Below are 18,619 nucleotides of genomic sequence, written 5' to 3' on the forward strand. Positions count from 1 at the left end.
GACTCACCTGGATTCAAGACCAAACCTTCCAGAAGGCTTCTTCTCCCATGTTTCCCCCTGCAGTTGGAGGTGGGGAAGCCAGGCATGGAAATACACATGTTGACCACATGGGGAGAACATCGCCGTCATAACATCTTGTGCCTTGTTCCAGGGACCTGGTAGATGAAGCAAAGGACTATCACCTCATGCCAGAGCGCCGGCCCCACCTGCCGGCTTTCAGAACTAGGCCTCGCTGCTGCACGTCCATCACGGGCCTTATCTACGCCGTGGGGGGCCTCAACTCAGCAGGTATCTTGCAGCTCCCCTTTGCAGCACCCTGTCTTGGACTTTATGGATGAAAAAACACCAAACAATGTAGTCTGTCCCACTGGTTCCCCTCTCTCGTGTGTCACCGCCCTGGTCCCTCTTGATTTTGTGCAGCTGTGCTGCAGTTAAAGCATGTCAGGTGTTCATACTGTTGAATCAGAACACCAGAGCTAAATATCAGCCCTGGATAGAATTCCGTTAAACACCCAGTTCTGTTACCAAGCTAATCATGTTTGGTCATATGGCTCTCTGAGGTTAGACTATGACAATGTCATCATGAGAAGGAAAATTCTCCAAATACACAGGGTCTGCCACTATCGATAATACTGTTTTCACTTCCTCCAATGAAATGCACACATGCTTCAGAGTCCGTATGTTATTGGCAGCTCTTACACAGTCAAGTTTTCAGGAAAGCTTGCAAGGGGACCCCCTACCTTCCTGCCCACCCCAGGCACTGCTGCAGGGCAGGAGAGATTTGTAGTGTTACCGCCTGAATCTGTGGTACAGTGGCACGAGGCTGTCATCTCCCAGGTGAAGGCCAGGCCTTTTCACAGTGTCAGTTCCGGTTTGTGGAAGTGGAGAGTTGGTGGGCAATCCTGGGCAGTTTCATTTTTAATTGAAGGTTAATGAGAGGTGGGTACAAGTCTCTGCTGCTTGTTAAGCCTGTGACCTGGAGAAAGGAAGTCCTCAAGTAGGACCTGCTGAAGTGTGGAAGGTGTGAGGTGCCCCACAGAGGAATAACACAGGGAGGGGGGCTTATCTTATTTGATCCCCAAAACAAACAAAACTGTTGTATAAAGGTAGGCTTGGAATCATCATTCCTGACTCCTATAACTACTATTATTGAGAACTCAGTATGTTCTAGAACTATGATAGGTGCTTTGCCTGCTCTGTCATTTATCCTGACAACAAAGCTGACACAGAGATTATCTCCGTTTCACAAGTGAGAATGGAAGATAAGAATACAAAGCATCTTGGGGTGCCTGGGTGACTCAGTCGGTTAAGCGTCCCACTTCAGCTCGGGTCATGATCTCGCGGTTCGTGGGTTCAAGCCACACGTCCGGCTCTGTGCTGACAGCTAGCTCAGAGCCTGGAGCCTGCTTCAGATTCTGTATCTCCCTCTCTCTTTGACCCTCCCTGCTCACGCTGTCTCTCTCTCTCTCTCTCTCTCAGAAATAAATAAAAAAACATTAAAAAAAAATACAAAGCATCTTGTCCAGGGTCACATGCTAGTAAGTGCAAGTCAGCAGGGGAAGCCACGCCCTTCCCTCTGGGCATCCTTCCTGCACTGGAGAGATAGTGTGCCCATTTCCCTTGATCTTTGGCTTTAAGCAGGTGGAATACCTCGCTGCAGTTGTAAAACCGACCTCTCTAGAAAGTAAATGCCTCTTGTCTGATTCTGATTTTCCTTGAAGAATTAGGTGAGGCTAATACAGCTTAAATGTGTTAGTGGGCCCATCAGGCTTGAGTATCTGTGTGGGAAGAATTGATAGAGTCAAGTCAAACGTTCCATATAATCAATGCCCAACAGCCGTGATCTAAACACGTGGTCTCATTTGTTTTAATTTGAGTAGCAAATTTTTATGCAGGTGATTCCCTGAATGTGGTAGAAGTATTCGACCCCATCGCTAACCGCTGGGAGAAGTGCCATCCCATGACAACAGCCCGCAGCCGCGTCGGTGTGGCTGTGGTGAACGGGCTTCTGTATGCCATCGGAGGGTATGACGGCCAGCTACGGCTGAGCACTGTGGAGGTCTACAACCCAGAGACGGACACGTGGACCAGAGTCGGGAGCATGAATAGCAAGAGAAGGTATTCTGGAAGCCCTTGTGCAGGCCGAGCATACACACTGACCACCTGGGGAGCATCATGCGAGACAGGCAGGGGCACATAATGATGTAAAACACTCATCGGCCTGGGAATTCCCTGCGTCCAGGCCAGCCATGGCCAGCACCTCCCAGGAGCCAGCCCCCATCTGCTTTAAAATCCCTGCCTTGTCCTTTGAGGAACCTGGGGAGATGAGACATGCGTAAGCTGTATTATTATTTAAGTGTCAGATAAGGACAGAAAATGTATGTTACGGGAAATTTGAGAAGGGAAAGAAACTGGATGGGAACATCTGGAAGATTTCAGGGAAGAGATGGGATTAAAGTCGACACTTGAAGAATGAGTAGGATTTCACTTTATTAGTGATAAAAGGAAATGAGAGATGTCCTTACTCTTTTCTCTCTCCACACTCCCCACCCCCTCGTCTCTGCCACCCGCATACTTCCGCTAACCCAAGGGGTATGTGAGCCACAGCAGTGCACTTTACTTCAGGGCTGCCACCCCCAGGCGTGAGCACATAGGTATTTGCGAGGTAAACCACGTTTATGTTTCCTAACACTCTCCATCACTTGCCTGCTCAGATTTCTTGAAGGAGGGTTCGAGGGCATCGGAATAGCGCCTCCATTCAGCCTTCTTAGTGCTGAAGAGGCAGGCGGCCTCTTCCCTCACACCAGGCAGGTGTGGAGCGCGTGCATTGTTGGGTGGTGGGAACTCTGGAGTGGGAGGGGATAACTGGACAAGTCTTGTGTTCTTCTGCCCTTCTGTGGGGCCACCTGGATCAGCGGTTTCCAGTGGCGCTCCGGTTTCTCTTCCGGGGCTGACAGAGGAGAGGAAATAGTCCCTACCCATATAACCAGAACAGTTCTGCATTTCTCTTTCATAAATGTAGCTTCCTTGACAGATGCCCAACTGTAGGGGGAAAATTACATGAATTATGTTTGAAAGGGGCAGTTTGAAAACCACTGGGGCAGATGCTCTGCTTTGGGTTTTCTGCTTGTAAGATCAAGTGACTGCATATGCAGTGAGGAGGAGGAATCGGGGTGGGACATCTTTGCCATGTAAAAGTGTCGGGCTGGGAGGCACACGTGCCCTGTTGTGCAGTTATTGCATGGCCTCGAGCCAGGAGGAATCTGCCTCTGTACCAATATGCCTCTGTACCAACAGGACCTGATTCACAAAGGGTCAAATTAAGATCGTTTGGGAAAAATAAAATTTGTATACACGATCTGCCCCTCCCGAGACCCTGAGCTAACAGGCTTGTGGTTTCTTTCTCCCTTTCTCCCTGCCTCAGGGCTTCCCTTTTCAGCTCCTTGGGTGCTCTGGGGCCTTTTGTGGCCTCGAATGACTCATTGCTCCATTTCCCCAACCCTGAGTGGCTTTTTTGCTTTCACTGCAACCACTTGTTCTTCCTTGTGTTCTGCTCTGGGCAGCTGCCTTGCTTTGACATCCCTGGGTTTGGAGTGCTGTCCAGGAGGAAAGTCCCCTGGGCATCCCCTACCCTCACTGTGGTTAATGCCCTGTTATTAGTAGCGCGGATCCAGCTCCATTTCATCCCTGTTAAATTACAGGCTGCCTAAAAATGTTCTGAGTCCCTTCTCTGCTGACACCCCACATGGCTGGCTGTCTTGCCAGTTGGTGACCAACTCTTCCCTGCCGTCAGCCCTTCCCCTCTTCTGCAGGCTTTGCCTTATGGACCATTCTAGGCCACGGTGATCAGCATGGCCCTCGCCCCCTTCACACTGGTCTTCACCATTTAGTTGACAGTTAACCTGACACAGTTTTGTGACACCTCTTCTCTCATATTGCTGTTGAACCCCCTCCTGTGTTGTTAACTTATGTCTGCTTCTAGAAGGATAGTGGAATGTCTAGTGAATTTGTGGTCTTCCCACAGTCCTTGCCTGAGGCAAAAGTCCTTTTCCTCTTCTAGACTGGTTTAGGGGAGTACTGTTACCATGTCCCTCAAAGGGACATTGCATGGGATCAGTTTATTTTACACTTGAAAGTGGCAGTAAGCCTAGTGTATTTTATTTTCCTGTTTGTCAGCTACCCAGATTCATTTTTAATCTTCTCCTGCATCAGATTTGAAAACTGAATCGGGCAGCTTGGCACTCATGTTTCTCATGAGGCTTTATGTAAAATAGAAGATTATGTGATTATCCCAGACCACTGGGTCTTTAATCTGAGGAGAGCGGGGCACAGTAGACAGCACGGAGTGGCCTTGTCTCATTTAGATCCGAGGCCCCTGCCTGAGCAGCCTGGAGAAGGACCCGACCTCCTCACCCGTGTACAGTGTACTGTGTGCGGTGGAGATGGTGGCGCCCCCTTGCAGGATGTGGTGAGGGTGGGAATAGCAAGCCTTGAGTACTTGCCCCGTGTCCAAAGTGCCCAACAGGAGACTAGCGTCACCCGCTAAGACAAAGTAGGGGCCATCAGGGCCACATCTGTCATGAAAAGACATCTGTCAAATGTCACAGCGAACTAAATAGAAAAATCAGGCTAACACAACAAACGTGTTGAAGGCCTATCACGTACAAAGCACCGTGCTAAGGACTGTCAGAGTCACACAGAGGAAGACCCCTGTCTTCCAGAAGTCCCACTTGTTGAGAGGTGACAGGTGGCTTTCCAGTACCCCAGGTGCCAGAATGTAGGGCCTGTGGGCAGGGCTTTGGCTTACTCAGCACTGTGAATCTAGTGCCTGTGATGTGAGTCTCCTAAGCACCTCATGGGATCTGAGGAGTGAATGAGTAACCATGACCAAGCTGTGATCAAGAAACTCCCTGGCGGTGAGGGGTGGGAGGGACAGACTCTTGCTGAGGGATTCAGGACAGCTTTTTGAACAGGAGAAAGAGGAATTTGACCTGGACCTCAAAGGTGATGAGACTTTAATCACAGCAAGGTGGAATATGAGCATTTCAGATGGTTCAAGGACAGAAGAGGCCCCAGAGCGAACCCTGGCAGGGGTTACCACATGGCAGCTTCTTTCCCCTTCAGTTTTATACCTTTCCCTAGTCACACATAGGGGATTTAGGTCTACTCTAGAAAGAGGCAGTTGATAGGTTTATCCCCCAGGGAGCATGAAAGTCTGGCCCTGGAAGTCTGAGGCCCCTCTGGATGACAGCTCTGTCTTTTTCAGTGCCATGGGGACGGTCGTGCTGGACGGGCAGATCTACGTCTGTGGGGGCTATGATGGCAACTCTTCTCTCAACTCTGTGGAGACCTACTCACCTGAGACAGACAAGTAAGGACTTGGGCTCCCCTGGGACAACTGGAACTTGTTAAACAGAGAGTATCAAGAATTAGACCTATAGGATAGAGAATATCCTACTCGCCTTTGCAGCCTATATAGTACCTTGCATATAATAGGTATTTAATAACTTTTGGTTAAATGAATGAAGGACTTTAGTAAACTCTGCACCCAACATGGGGCTTGAACTCATGACCCTGAGATCAAGAGTTGCATGCTCTACCAACTGAGCCAGCCAGGCTTATTTTATTTAGTTTTCTAATTTTTTTATTTGAGAGAAAGAGAGAGAGAGGCAGAGGGAGAAAGAGAGAATCCCAAGCAGGCTCCGCTCAGCATGAAGCCCAATGTGGAGCTCGATCCCATGACCTGGGATTATGACCTGAGCCAAAGTGACAAGTCGGATGCTCAACCAAGTGATCCATCCAGGCACCCATGGATTGAGTAAATTCTAAAAACAAATAGTCTACTTAGATAATTGGAAATGCTTATATAATCGTCTGTACCTCTTTGTTAACTCAGCCCATTTTAATGGAAGTACAGGTGAAAGGGGATAAGAAGTAAATGAACAACACTTTCCAAAGTAGGATAGGTATGACTTGGGTAGGATGTGATTTAGAGAAAAAAAAAAAGTTATATGGTCAGATAAGCTTGGAAGACATTGATTTCTGTACCATTAGAGTTCTTTTCTTTCCATAAAACATATTAACATTTTAAAGACTGAAAAATTCTGCAGTAAAGAAATCTGTTTAATCTCATCTTACATAATGCTTATCACCATCTTCCTTTATGGAATACTCTTTGGAAAACAACCGGCAAGGTTAGCCCAAATTTTTCTTTTTTTTTTCTTTTTTTTTTTTTTTTAATTTTATTTCTAGGAGAGAGAGAGAGAGAGACTGAGTGAGCAGGGGAGGGTCAGAGAGAGAGGGAGATATAGACTCTGAAACAGGCTCCAGGCTCTGAGCTGGCTGTCAGCACAGAGCCCGACGCGGGGCTCGAACCCACAAACTGCGAGATCATGACCTTAGCGAAAGTCAGACGCTTAACCGACTAAGCCACCCAGGCACCCCGAGCCCAAATTTTTCATTTCAGTATTTGAATCTTCTCATAAGCCAGTTAGTTGAATGGATTCATCAGAATGCTTTTCAGCCAATGTTCCCTTCACTTAACCAACTTACAACGTATCAGGCAGCAGGCTGGGTGTCTGAGATCCCAGCAGCTGGTCTGCAGGGGCCACGGGTGCAGCATGATCATCCTACCCTGGGGGTGTCAGTTTGGAGCTCTTGGGTACAAGGTGGGGAGCCCCTTATCTTTACCATGGCTGGCAGGAAGAGGAAGAGGCGGGTTGACTTCTAAGATGAGTGGGAGACTCTCATCGTAAGCAAGGACATCGCATCGTAGGCAGTGAGACAGAGGACAGCGAGTGCTCAGTGTGACCAAGTAGCCAGCGTGGCAGGAAATGAAAGTAAAGTAGATGGAGACCAAGAGATAAAGAACCAGATAGGGAACTGGGACTCTGCCATGGAGAAGAGTGAGGAGCCACTGCCGGGGCGTGCTTCAGGGGTCGGGATGGGGGCAGGTCTGAAAGCCAGGTCACCTGTAGGGAGGCTGCGGCAGGTGTCCAGGTGAGAGGCCCAAGCTAGGGCAGCGGTAGCAGGGATGGGAACGAGCCATGACTACAAGGCAAACCAGCTGGGACTTGGTGACCACAGGAATGTTGAGGATGAGGAAGAAAAGGCCATGAAAACACTGCGTCGGGGCGCCTGGGTGGCTTAGTCGGTTAAGCGTCCGACTTTCGCTTAGGTCATGATCTCGCAGTTCGTGGGTTCCAGCCCCGCGTCGGGCTCTGTGCTGACTGCCAGCTCGGAGCCTGGAGCCTGTTTCAGTCTGTGACTCCCTCTCTCTCTGACCCTCCCCTGCTCACACTGTCTCTCTCTCTCTCTCCTAGAAATAAATTAAAAAAATTTTTTTTAATTGTTAAAAAAGAAAAGAAAACACTGCGTCTGAGTGTGGCAGCTAAATGGCTGGTGGTCCCATTAGAAAGACCAGGCAATGCAAGGGAGGAGCAGATCTGTAAAGGAGAGGGTCCCTGTTTGGGACGTGCTGATTTTGAGAGCCTGCAGAGGTGGGGAGATTGTCCGGGGCAAGAAGGAACATTCCACGGTTCACCCCAGTCCTTCTGAGCTGTCCTGGGAGGATGGCAGCGCCGAATCTCATGGCCTCCCTCCTCCTCTGGCTCTTCCTGAAGGTGGACGGTGGTGACCCCGATGAGCTCAAGTCGCAGTGCTGCTGGGGTGACGGTGTTTGAGGGCAGGATATATGTGTCGGGTGGCCACGACGGTCTGCAGATCTTCAACAGTGTAAGTCTGGGCTTCCTCTGGGATAAGGGCACCCACTCCCTCCATCTTTGAGAATGATTCTGAAAGCCAGTTTTTTGGAAGAAACTCCATCCTTGCCGTAGCTAGGTAGAGTCATCTAGTGAGGTTTCACGCCATGTGCCTGAAATTCTTCCAAGAATGGGAGCCAGCGTGCACAAAGGAGGGGTAGAGTATAGCCGTGCCAGCCCCGCCCCCACCCTGTCCAGGTCACAAATGCTGCACGAGACCTGGCAAAATCCCTGCCCAAAGTGGGCACAATTATAGACAGTATGAATTTGCAAACAGTTGTAACAGTTGTATTCTGGATGATTTGTTTGAAATTCTTAAAAACAAAACAAAACAAAAAAAACAAAAACCCTCAACCGCCATCTAGTGGTAGTTGCATGGAGTTGGTCAGTGCTGTGGTGGAATGCACTCTGGACAGGTGTCAGGAGACCTGCTCGTCCCAGCTCTGTCACTACATAGCAGTGTATCCTTGGGCAACCCCTTTGTTTCCTGAGATGTAAAACAGAGGGGGTCAGATTAGGCGATCTCTCTCCCATCCCTGTAAGCCCCAGAGCAGGTGCACAGCCGAGGAAACGGAGCATCGGAGCCAGATCACTCGCTGGCCTCACTGGAGTCTGGACACCATGCAGGTCACTGTGCCCCGTGAGGTCGCCCTGCAGACTGAGTTTCAGCTCTGACACCTGTCCCTCTGTCCCCGATGCAGGTGGAACACTACAACCACCACACAGCCACCTGGCATCCAGCGGCCGGCATGCTCAACAAGCGCTGCCGCCACGGAGCTGCCTCCCTGGGAAGTAAGATGTTCGTCTGTGGGGGCTATGACGGCTCTGGCTTCCTCAGTATCGCCGAGGTGTACAGCTCTGTGGCAGACCAGTGGTGCCTGATCGTCCCCATGCACACGCGCCGGAGTCGGGTCTCCCTGGTGGCCAGCTGTGGGCGTCTCTACGCCGTGGGGGGCTATGACGGACAGTCAAACCTGAGCTCGGTGGAGATGTATGACCCAGAGACGGACCGCTGGACATTTATGGCCCCCATGGCGTGTCATGAGGGAGGGGTTGGCGTGGGCTGCATCCCCCTCCTCACCATCTAAGGCAGAGGTGGGGGATGTGGCGGGGTAGGGATCTGGTACAGATACAGGCACTCCCTTCCAGGGACAGTCCCCCTCGGGAGAGGTGGTAGTCCAGGGGACGGGGTAAATGTGAGCTCGCTGGAGGTACAGCCTTTCCAGGTGCTCACAGCCTCCCTCACTGTGCTGCCCTCGTGACCTTCAAGGCTAGGTCACCAAGATGCACAGCGTGGGACCAAGCCCCTCCGGGTTCCACATCTGGTGGCATGGGACTGCCTTGCTGGTCCACGCGTACACAGGCTCCATCCAAGTACAGCTCCCACCTGCCACTTGCGGAAAGCCTGCCATCTGACGTTCTTCCTCACCTGCTGTTTTGGCCCCGCGATGGCCAGTTTGCAGTGGGGTAACTGCAGTGGCCAAGACTGCCGGAAGCTGGGGTGTGGCTGGGGAGGAAGACATGCCCCAGGGGCTCTCGTCACCTGTGGCGGTGCAGCCACAGCGACGTGCCCGTTGCACACAAGCACCTCCCTCTTCCATCTTAGGGCACAGAGGACTTTGTCTTCATGGCTGGGTGACCAGGGAGAGCAGAAGCTTTTCCTGTGTGGAATTTTGGGATTTCAGCGAGGTCTTTTTCATCTTGTTCAGGAGTAATAGAAGGAGAAAAAAGATACTTGAAAGAAACCGAAGGGGATTTAAACAACAAAACGCTTGAATGAAACTGGAAAGAAAAATACCTTTTTTTTAGTGAATATTTTTTGCGAGTAGAAGACATTAAAAGACACTAAAGGCAAATATGAGTTTAAATGGAAAACTGCCCACCATGAAATAGGGCAGCATCCGCTCCCACATTCGGGTCCCAGGGTCCTGAGGCCTCGCACAGCACTTGGGGTTGCCTCTGAGCCCTCGTGTGTCTGGGGTCAGTACGCTCTCCACTGGTCCTCTAGCAAGGTGCTCATGGGGTTTGTACTCACACCCACCATCAGAGGACTTTTTTTAATTGTAGGCTTAGTGAATTGGCTCAGTTATGGCCACTCTTCTAGGGGGGAGTTCCCAGCTGGTCGCCAGAGGCTCCAGGTGCCCCTGTGGTCACCTCCTGCTGCCACCATGGTGTTCACTCAGACTCCCCACCCCTCCTTTCATTCCTCATATGACCAGCAAGGAAACAGCAGGCCTGGGCACATTCTCACCTGTCTATCATTCTTGGATAATTTTCCTCATTGTGATGCTTCTAGGGCACATTGACCATTTGTACCTCTAGAACCTAACCAGGGACTTGGTCCTTCCACCAGCCATGGCTGGCTTGGTCCAGTAGCCTCGTCTACCCTCCAGTCCACTGCTTCTCCATCCACTTGCCAATTCCAGGGGTCTGGCCTCCCTCCAGCCCTTGGCTGACCGACCAGCAAGGTGGACCTTTACACTCAAGCAAAGCTGACTTTATGACAAAGAACTAAAGGCCGAAAGAATCTCTTGCTGCTGCAAAGAACAGATTTTATATTTCTTCCTCTGATCTTAGCAAATGACCTCTTGAAGAGACTCCATGCTCCTTCTTCCTCCTCCCTGAACGGGACCTTGACGTCACACAGCAGGGCCCGAGTAGGAGGACACTTCTATTACCAGTGCACTGGGCAGTGGGGCAGGGCGTCAGCTGCTGCTGCCAAAATCCGTTTTCTAAACTGCTTCCAGCACAAACTAAATGAGGACACAGTTCCTTTAATGCAAGACTGGGTCTTCAGATCCCATTCTCTTCCTGGCTGGTCTCCTGTCCCTTGCTGCCTGCCTGGGGTGGCCTGGAAGCCTGTTCAACAAGGCACAGTGTGCAGCCTGAGACGTCTTTCTCACCCCAGCACCACAAGGTTTACGAGTGTGTGCAATCGCCACGTATCCAGAGGGATGTACCTTTGTTACCTGCCACTTAGGAGCTGGGTTTCTGCTACAAGCACTTGAAAATAATGTTTTTATTTTAAAAGACCGAACAATCTGATATAGTTTAGCCTGAGCTCGTGGTGGAGCCCCAGTGTTTCTCTCTCCCTCTGGGTTTGCCTACAGAAGTAGTCTTGGAAGGTGGTTGGGTCTTCGTTTCCTGTTAGAGAGGAGTGTGTCGGTGCTCATCTAATCAGAAGCCTTTGTGTGAACTAGAAGCCATCCTGGCCAGCCCGGATTGTGGAGGGGTTAAGGATCAGTCAGTGGGCTAACGAGGGGGCCTCCCGGGTCCTTGGGAAGCTGGCACAGATGTTGCCACTGAGGCTGAGAGGTGATTTTCCCACCATCTGCTGCTCTTGTAATGGCCTTCCTGAGTCCACTCCCACCTCCTGGTGTGGAAGTTAACACTGCGGCACCCAGGGCCAGTCTTTGATCTGGGTGGGCTGCGAGCACGAGTGCACCAACACCAACATTTTCACACTCTTCCAGCCACCGCTTCCTTGTTCCGAGGTGGGTATTTGTAACTGGCTGGGCTGGCTCTTTGGTGTTGGAGCCTTTCTGGCAGCCCCGTGAAAAGAAAAGTCCTCGCCCAAGGATGTTGTGGAAAGTGTGTAACTAGGAGGTAGGAGAGATGTCATGCCCAGTGGACCTTGGGGTCCAGCCCAGCTGTGGGCATGGGACTGCAGCGTGCACTGTCCTTGGGCTTTTTCCCTGCTCAGATAACACAGAGAGCCTTCTGGGTTTCACCTGAGATCAAAACCAGGATGAGGGCTGAAGACCAGCCTTTTGACTTGGCCACAGAAATGGGAGTAGGTAGAAATTCTCCTCCGCCCACCCCCGGCAATTTAACCTTTCCCAGAAAAATCTTATTTCCTTTTATTTATAGAACGCATGTCTTTTGTGTTAAGAAACCAAAGAAAAATAAAAAGTACACTCCCAATATTTTCTTGTCCTTTCTTGTTTTATTTTTTAAATATTAGAAGAAAATCATATTTTTATTACACTTCAGTGAAAAAAAGATATATTGGACAAAGTAAAAACATTCCTGTGAAAATAAGGGAAGAGCCAGATGAATAGCAAAAGCAGTCTTTGGAGAGACGTGTATGTTTTATTTTATAAGAATGAGTTTGGGTGAAAAATACGCAAAAGTCTTTGCTAGCAGGTTGCATGTTTGCTGCTGTCCAGATCAGCACTCTTCTTGGATTTCCCCTTTTCTTCACTCAGTGCCGTAAAATGCCAGAGTTCCTGGCAGAGTGCGGCTGGCCTGTCGACTACGAGAACCCAAACGTCCAGCTCCATAAAACTCTGGGCCAGGGGTGCTTAACTTCAGTGCACATAAAAGTCCCTTGAAAAATCTTAAACCACACATTGGTTCACAGATCCCGCCTCTGGGACCTACGGCTCGGGTGCAGCTTGGGGTACCCTGGCGCAGGCAGCTTTCCATGGTGGTTTGTCTGCTCCTCAAAGTGTGAGGGAACTGGACTCCCGTGTTTAGTTTCCGCTTCTCCAAATACAGCCACATTCCAGAGCTGCCTTCCTGAGATTACACCCTGGTCACTGTGGTTGTGGATGTCAGGAAACTCTTCATTCACAATTTCCCGAAAGTCCGCTACGGTCAGTCTTATCCACTGGGTAAGGATTATGCTTGAATAGCAACTTTTATTTTTCAAGACTTTAGAAAGGTGGGTCTCTCCCACATACATCCCACCAGCACATTTCACACATAAACACTATTGATTTTCACCGGGTCCCCTCAGGAATCCCCACAGGGTAGGTAGCGTGGCTCATTTTAGCATAAAGAAACAGCTTCAGAAGGACCCAGTAACTGACCTGATTCATCAGCTAACTTGTAGTGTTGTCAAGAATTGGGACCAGATTTCCAGTCTGTTCAGCTCGCCGGAAGGGAACAGCCACTGACCTTTGCAAGCAGCTAGTCCATCCAGCCTCGTGCTGTGTGTTGCCCAGGACCATTATGGACCTTGGAGAAGCAGACTGAGCAGTGAGGGAAAGAGGAGAACTGATTGGATTATAGAGGCAAGCACCCTTGTGCTGAAGCAGAGGAAGCCAGATTATCTGCTAGCTCTGTGCTGTAGGAGAAAAATCAATTGCCTCTAAAGTAAGAGCTGTTCTTTCCATGTAACGTACACCCTCTTGCTCAGAACCAAAGGGCCCATGGGTGAAGAGTGGGCTGTGAACTTTGTTCAGCTAGACTCATCTGCTTGACTTCCCATGTCCTTTCATTGTTTCGTGGACTCCCTCTCCGCTCACAGCGAACAGCAGAACCCACTCTTCTTCACCCCAAAGCGAGTAGTACTGTTTTCTGTTGCTGCTCACGATCACATAACATAATACCACCAAAAACCTACAAGGGGGTCACATGGTTCTCATAGTGATTACCCCATACTTGCTGTTCCCAATTTCATCTTTAGTGGTACATAGATATTTTTCTCTCTAATGGAGCTCAGTTCCCTATTCTCTTTTTCTACTAGCTTTGCAGTTCAGGATAAAAACCGAAACTCCATAGCATGGCACAGAAGGCCACCGTATTCTGGAACTTTTTCCCACTCAGCTTCCCTGAAATCATCCTTCAGGGTGTCAGTTTATATGTCACCCCTCCAGGAAAGCATCCCTCATCAGCCTGGTGCCCCTTCTCTGTGCCTGTCCCCACTGTCTCCCACCAGAGCAATGGCCTGTTTGCTTGCCTTACCTGGTAGATGGTATCTTTTGTTGTGTACCCAGCACCAAGGACATAGAGGAGGCGCAACAACTATGTTTCTTGAACTTGAGAACACTCGGGTATATCAGATTCAAAGGTTGCCTAATCATGCTTCTCTATTCTTCCTCCATCTCCCATTACTGAGGTTTTCATACTTTTATTGAGGCATAATTTGCATACCTTAACATTGACCCATTTGAGGGGCACCTGGGTGGCTCAGTCGGTTAAGCATCTGACTTCGGCTCAAATCATGATCTCACGGTTCATGGGTTCAAGCCCCGCGTCGGGCTCTGTGCTGACAGCTAGCTCAGAGCCTGGAGCCTGTTTCAGATTCTGTGTCTCCTTCTCTCTCTGACCCTCCCCTGCTCATGCTGTCTCTCTCTCTCTCTTTCTTTCTCTCTCTCTCAGAAATAAATAAAACATTAAAAATTAAAAAAAAAATTGACCCATTTGAAGCGCTCAACAATTTTTATACGGAACTGTGCAACCTTTAGCACTATCCCATCTTAGAATATTTTCATCATTTTGAAAAGTTCCTTCATTCCCACATGCAGTTAGTTCCCCCCATCACTCTCATCCTCAGGCAACTGCTATTTTGCTTTCTATCTCTATAGATTTGCCTATTCTGGACATTTCATATAAACGGAGTCATATCATATGTGGTCTTTTGTGTCTGGCTTCTTGAGAATGTTTTTGGGGTTCATCTATGCTGTAGCATGTATCAGTAGCTTGTTTCTTTTATTGTTCCTGAATAGTATTCCACCACATAGATATACCCTGCTTTTTTTCACTAATTGATGAGTATTTAGATTATTTCCAGTTTGTGGCTGTTATGAGTACTACTACTATGATGTACAAGTCTTCATGGACACACGTCTTCATTCCTCCTGAGTAGATTCTTAGAAGATTGATGTCACATGGTAAGTGTACGTTCAACTGTTTAAGAAACTGATGAGTGTTTTCCAAAGTAGTTGTACCATTCCACATTCCCATCAGCAGTGTATGAGGGCTTGGGTTTCTCCACAGCCCTGCCAATCTTGTAATCGTCTCTCTTTGATTGTAACTATTCTTTTGTTTGTTTGTTTCTAATTTTTTAAATATTTATTTATTTTTGAGAGAGAATGCACATGTGATCAGGGGACAGGCAGAGAGAGCCGGAGACACAATCCAAAGCAGGCTTCAGGCTCTGAGCTGTCAGCACAGAGCACAAGACAGGGCTCGAGCTCATGAACTGTGAGATCATGACCTGAGCCGAAGTCAGATGCTTAACCAACTGAGCCACCCAAGCGCCCCTGATTATGACTGTTCTAGTGGATGTGAAGTGGCATCTCTGAAATTTTGATTTGCATTTTTCTGACCATTAAAGATGTTGAGCATTTTTTCATGTGCTTGTTAGCCATATATTTAGTGAAGTATCTATTCAAATCTGGCCCTTCTTAAAATATTTTTTAAATTTTTTTTAGAGAGAGAGTGCATGAGCAGAGAAGAGGGGCAGAAAGGAGACAGAAAGAATCTCAAGCAGGCTCCATGCTAATCTGTGGTAAGCTAAGCATGCTAACTTATACAGGGCTCAGTACACCACAGCCTGGGATCATGACCCACACTGAAATTAAGAGTCAGACATTCAACTGACTGAGTCACCCCACTGCCCCCAAATCTGGGTAAATTGGGTCAAGCATTTTATGAATGAGTTGTAAGAATACTTTACATATTCTGTATACCAGTCTTTCATCAGACATAGGATTTGTAAATATTTTCTCCTAGTATATGATGTGTCTTTTCATTTTGTCAGTGGTATCTTTTGAATTGTATAAGTTTTTAAATGATGAAGTTTGGTTTACCAATTATTTCTTTTATGGATTATGCTTTTGGAGTCATATCCTAAGGAACTTTTTGTATAAGCGAAGATCATGCAGAAGTTCTTCTTAAAGTGTTATCGTTTTAGCTCTTTTGTAGGTATATGATCCGTTTTGAATTCATTTTTAAAAATTCATTTTTGTATGTGTGCTCAGATATCCATTTGTCTCGGTACATTTTTTGGAAAGATTATTCCTCCACTGAATTGCTTTAGCATCTTTGTTGAAATCAGTTAACCATAGATATAAGGGTTTATTTCTAGCTTCTCAATTCTGTTCCATTGATCTTATGTGCTTGTCCACGAGCCAATACCACATTGATTGTATGGTATTGATTTCTCTAGCTTTAAAGTAAGTCCTAAAAGTGGTTAATGTAAGTCCTTAACCTTGTTCCTTTCAAAATTCTTTTGACTATTTTAGGTGCTTTGCATTATCATACCTTTTATAATCAGCTCATCAATTTCTACAGAAAAGCCTTCTGGGGTTTTAAAAGCTATTGTGTTGAGTTTATAGATCAGTTTGGGGAAAATAGCCATCCTGACAAAATAGTCTTCCAATCCATGAACCCAGAATGTTTGTCATTTGTTTAGATCTTTGATTTCTCTCAGCAATATTTTGTCATTTTCAGTGTACAATCTTGTACTTCTTTTGTTAAAATGTGCCTAAATATTTTTATTTTCTGTGCTATCGTTGATGGAATTGCTTAATTTTATTTTCAGATTTTTTTGGTGCTAGTTATTTTAGAAAATTTTTTTACTGTTTATTTGTTTGTTTGTTTTTGTTTTTTTGAGAGAGAGCACACGCGAGCAGGAAAAGGGCAGAGAGAATCCCAAGCAGGCTCCATGCTGTCAGTGCAGAGCCTGATGCAGGGCTCACAAACCCACAAGACCATGACCTGAGCCAAAACCAAGAGTCAGATGCTTAACTGACTGAGCCACCTACATGCCCCTAGAGATGTTTTTTTTTTTTAGATTGATCTTGTATCCTGTGACCTTGCTAAACTCATTTATTAGTTTTTATGTTTATTTATTTTTGAGAGTGAGAGACAGACAGAACATCAGCAGAAGAGGGGCAGAGAGAGAGAGGGAGACACAGAATCCAAAGCAAGCTTCAGGCTCTGAGCTGTCAGCACAGAGCCCGACATGGGACTTGAACTCATGAACTGTGAGATCATGACCTGAGCTGAAGTCAGATGCTTAACCAACTGAGCCACCCAGGTGCCACTTAGTTTTTATCTTTAAAAAAGGACATGTAGGAGCGCCTGGGTGGCTTAGTCGGTTGAGTGTCCGACTTTCGCTTAGGTCATGATCTCACGGTTCGTGGGTTCAAGCCCCGCGTTGGGCTCTGTGCTGACTGCCAGCTCAGAGCCTGGAGCCTGTTTCAGTCTGTGTCTCCCTCTCTCTCTGACCCTCCCCTGCTCACGCTGTCTCTCTCTCTCTCCTAGAAATAAATAAAACATTAAAAAAAAATTTTTTTTAATTAAAAAAAAATAAAAATAAAAAAGGACATGTATATTCTTTGGGATTTTCTTCCGTGACATATATAAGATATATACAAGATATATAAAAATAGACAAGATATCACAAGATGATATATCATCTGTGAATAAAGACAGTTTTACTTTTCCCTTTCTAATCTGGACGCCCTTAAATTTTTCCTGCCTTAATACACTGCCTGCACCTCCAATACAGTGTTGTGTACAAGTGACAAAAGTAGACATCCTTACCATGTTCTCAGTCTTACGGAGGAAAACATACAGCCCTTTACCATTAAATATGTTAAGCTGTGGATTTCTCACTAGTGACCTTTTTAAAACTGAGGACGTTTTATTCTCTTCTTAGTTTGTTGAGAGTTTGTCGTGAATGGGTATTAGATTTCATCAGTGTCTTTCCCTGCATCTATTGAGATGGTCATGTGGTTTTTGTCCTTTAACCTGTTAATATGGCATATAACATTGATTTTTTAAGATGTTGATCCAACATTGCATTCCTGGGATAAACCACACTCAACCATGGTTTTATAATCCTTTTATGTTGCTGGATGTGGCTTGCTAATATTTTGTTAAGTATTTTTCTATCTATGTTCCCTAGAGATGTTTTCTATAGTTTTCCTTTCTTGTGATGTCTTTGGCTGGTAATACTGCCCTCATGAGAGAGTGAAGTGTTTCTTACTCCTCTGTTTCTGAAAGAGTTTGTGAAGGATTGGTGTTATTTTTTAAATACCTGAGGAGCACCTAGGTGGCTCAGTCGGTTAAGTGTCCAGCTCTTAGTTTCAGCTCAGATCATGATCTCATGGTTCATGAGTTCAAGCCCCATGTTTTCTTCCCTTGCCTGGTGACCCCCTGAGGGTGGGTATCTGCTTCTCTTAGGGAGTTGGATCCTTATGGTTCAGGAAATTCCTGCCCCTTCAGCAGGGATTGAGATCACCCTCTCTCCTTCTCTGGTGATGCTCCCATCTCTTTATCTCATATATTATCCCTCTTTTCCACACTTGTACTGCCCACCTCCACCTTCTTCTTACTTCCAAGTGTAAGAGGCCTCAGAGCTCTGTCCTGGGCTCTGATTTCATCCCATACATTCTCCCCCTCGCTGATTTTGCCCTTTCTTTTGTGTGAAGAAGGCATCTGGAGTCCCATCTCTGGACTGGCACAGATTCTCTATTGTCTTTTTTTTTTTTAATGTTTTATTTATTTCTAGGAGAGAGAGAGAGAGAGAGAGAGACAGCACGAGCAGGGGAGGGCCAGAGAGAGAGGGAGTCACAGACTGAAACAGGCTCCAGGCTCCGAGCTGGCAGTCAGCACAGAGCCCAACGCAGGGCTCGAACCCACGAACCGCGAGATCAAGACCTAAGCGAAAGTCGGACGCTTAACCGACTAAGCCATCCAGGCGCCCCATATTCTCTATTGTCTTGGATGTGTCCCAGTATGAGCATGTCCAAAGTGAAGCCTCAACTAGTCATCCCCTAGCTTTCCCCACACCTGCTCACTCAGTAACCTAGTCGTGGGTCTCAGATTGGGAAAGGGATGAGAGTCATTCATCTTTTTCTTCTCCACCAGCCAAGCCATGAGCTAGTTCTGTTGACTCTTACCTCCAGTCCAGTTCTGTCTGCTGCCTCCACACGACTCCATACCATCAGTACATCCTTTGGAACCTGGATCACTATAATGGCTTCCTAACTGGTCTCCCTGCTTCTCCTCTTGTGCTTCTTGCAAAACTATGAGCCTTCTCTTCTCCACACCTTCTGCTGAAGCTCTGATCTACCCCGTGTATTCATCCCACTGCTCATGCAGCCATTCCACCCGCC

At 47.4% G+C, this 18,619-nt stretch overlaps 1 protein-coding gene across 1 annotated transcript in view; it reads left to right on the forward strand.

The window, feature by feature from the left end:
* The window catches only part of KLHL18 (kelch like family member 18), a 56,760-nt gene extending 45,074 nt beyond the window's left edge, over nucleotides 1–11,686 (forward strand). Inside the window, exons 8-12 of the mRNA XM_077777034.1 lie at nucleotides 152–288; nucleotides 1,896–2,118; nucleotides 5,267–5,371; nucleotides 7,623–7,734; nucleotides 8,462–11,686. Of these exons, the coding sequence (XP_077633160.1) occupies nucleotides 152–288; nucleotides 1,896–2,118; nucleotides 5,267–5,371; nucleotides 7,623–7,734; nucleotides 8,462–8,848 (964 nt within the window). The 3' untranslated portion in view covers nucleotides 8,849–11,686. The remainder of the gene's footprint in view (nucleotides 1–151; nucleotides 289–1,895; nucleotides 2,119–5,266; nucleotides 5,372–7,622; nucleotides 7,735–8,461) is intronic.
* The last annotated feature ends 6,933 nt before the right edge of the window (nucleotides 11,687–18,619 follow it).

The sequence above is a fragment of the Crocuta crocuta genome, unplaced genomic scaffold, assembly GCF_008692635.1.
Source record: "Crocuta crocuta isolate KB4526 unplaced genomic scaffold, BGI_CrCroc_1.0 scaffold77, whole genome shotgun sequence".
Classification (NCBI taxonomy): Eukaryota; Metazoa; Chordata; class Mammalia; order Carnivora; family Hyaenidae; genus Crocuta; species Crocuta crocuta.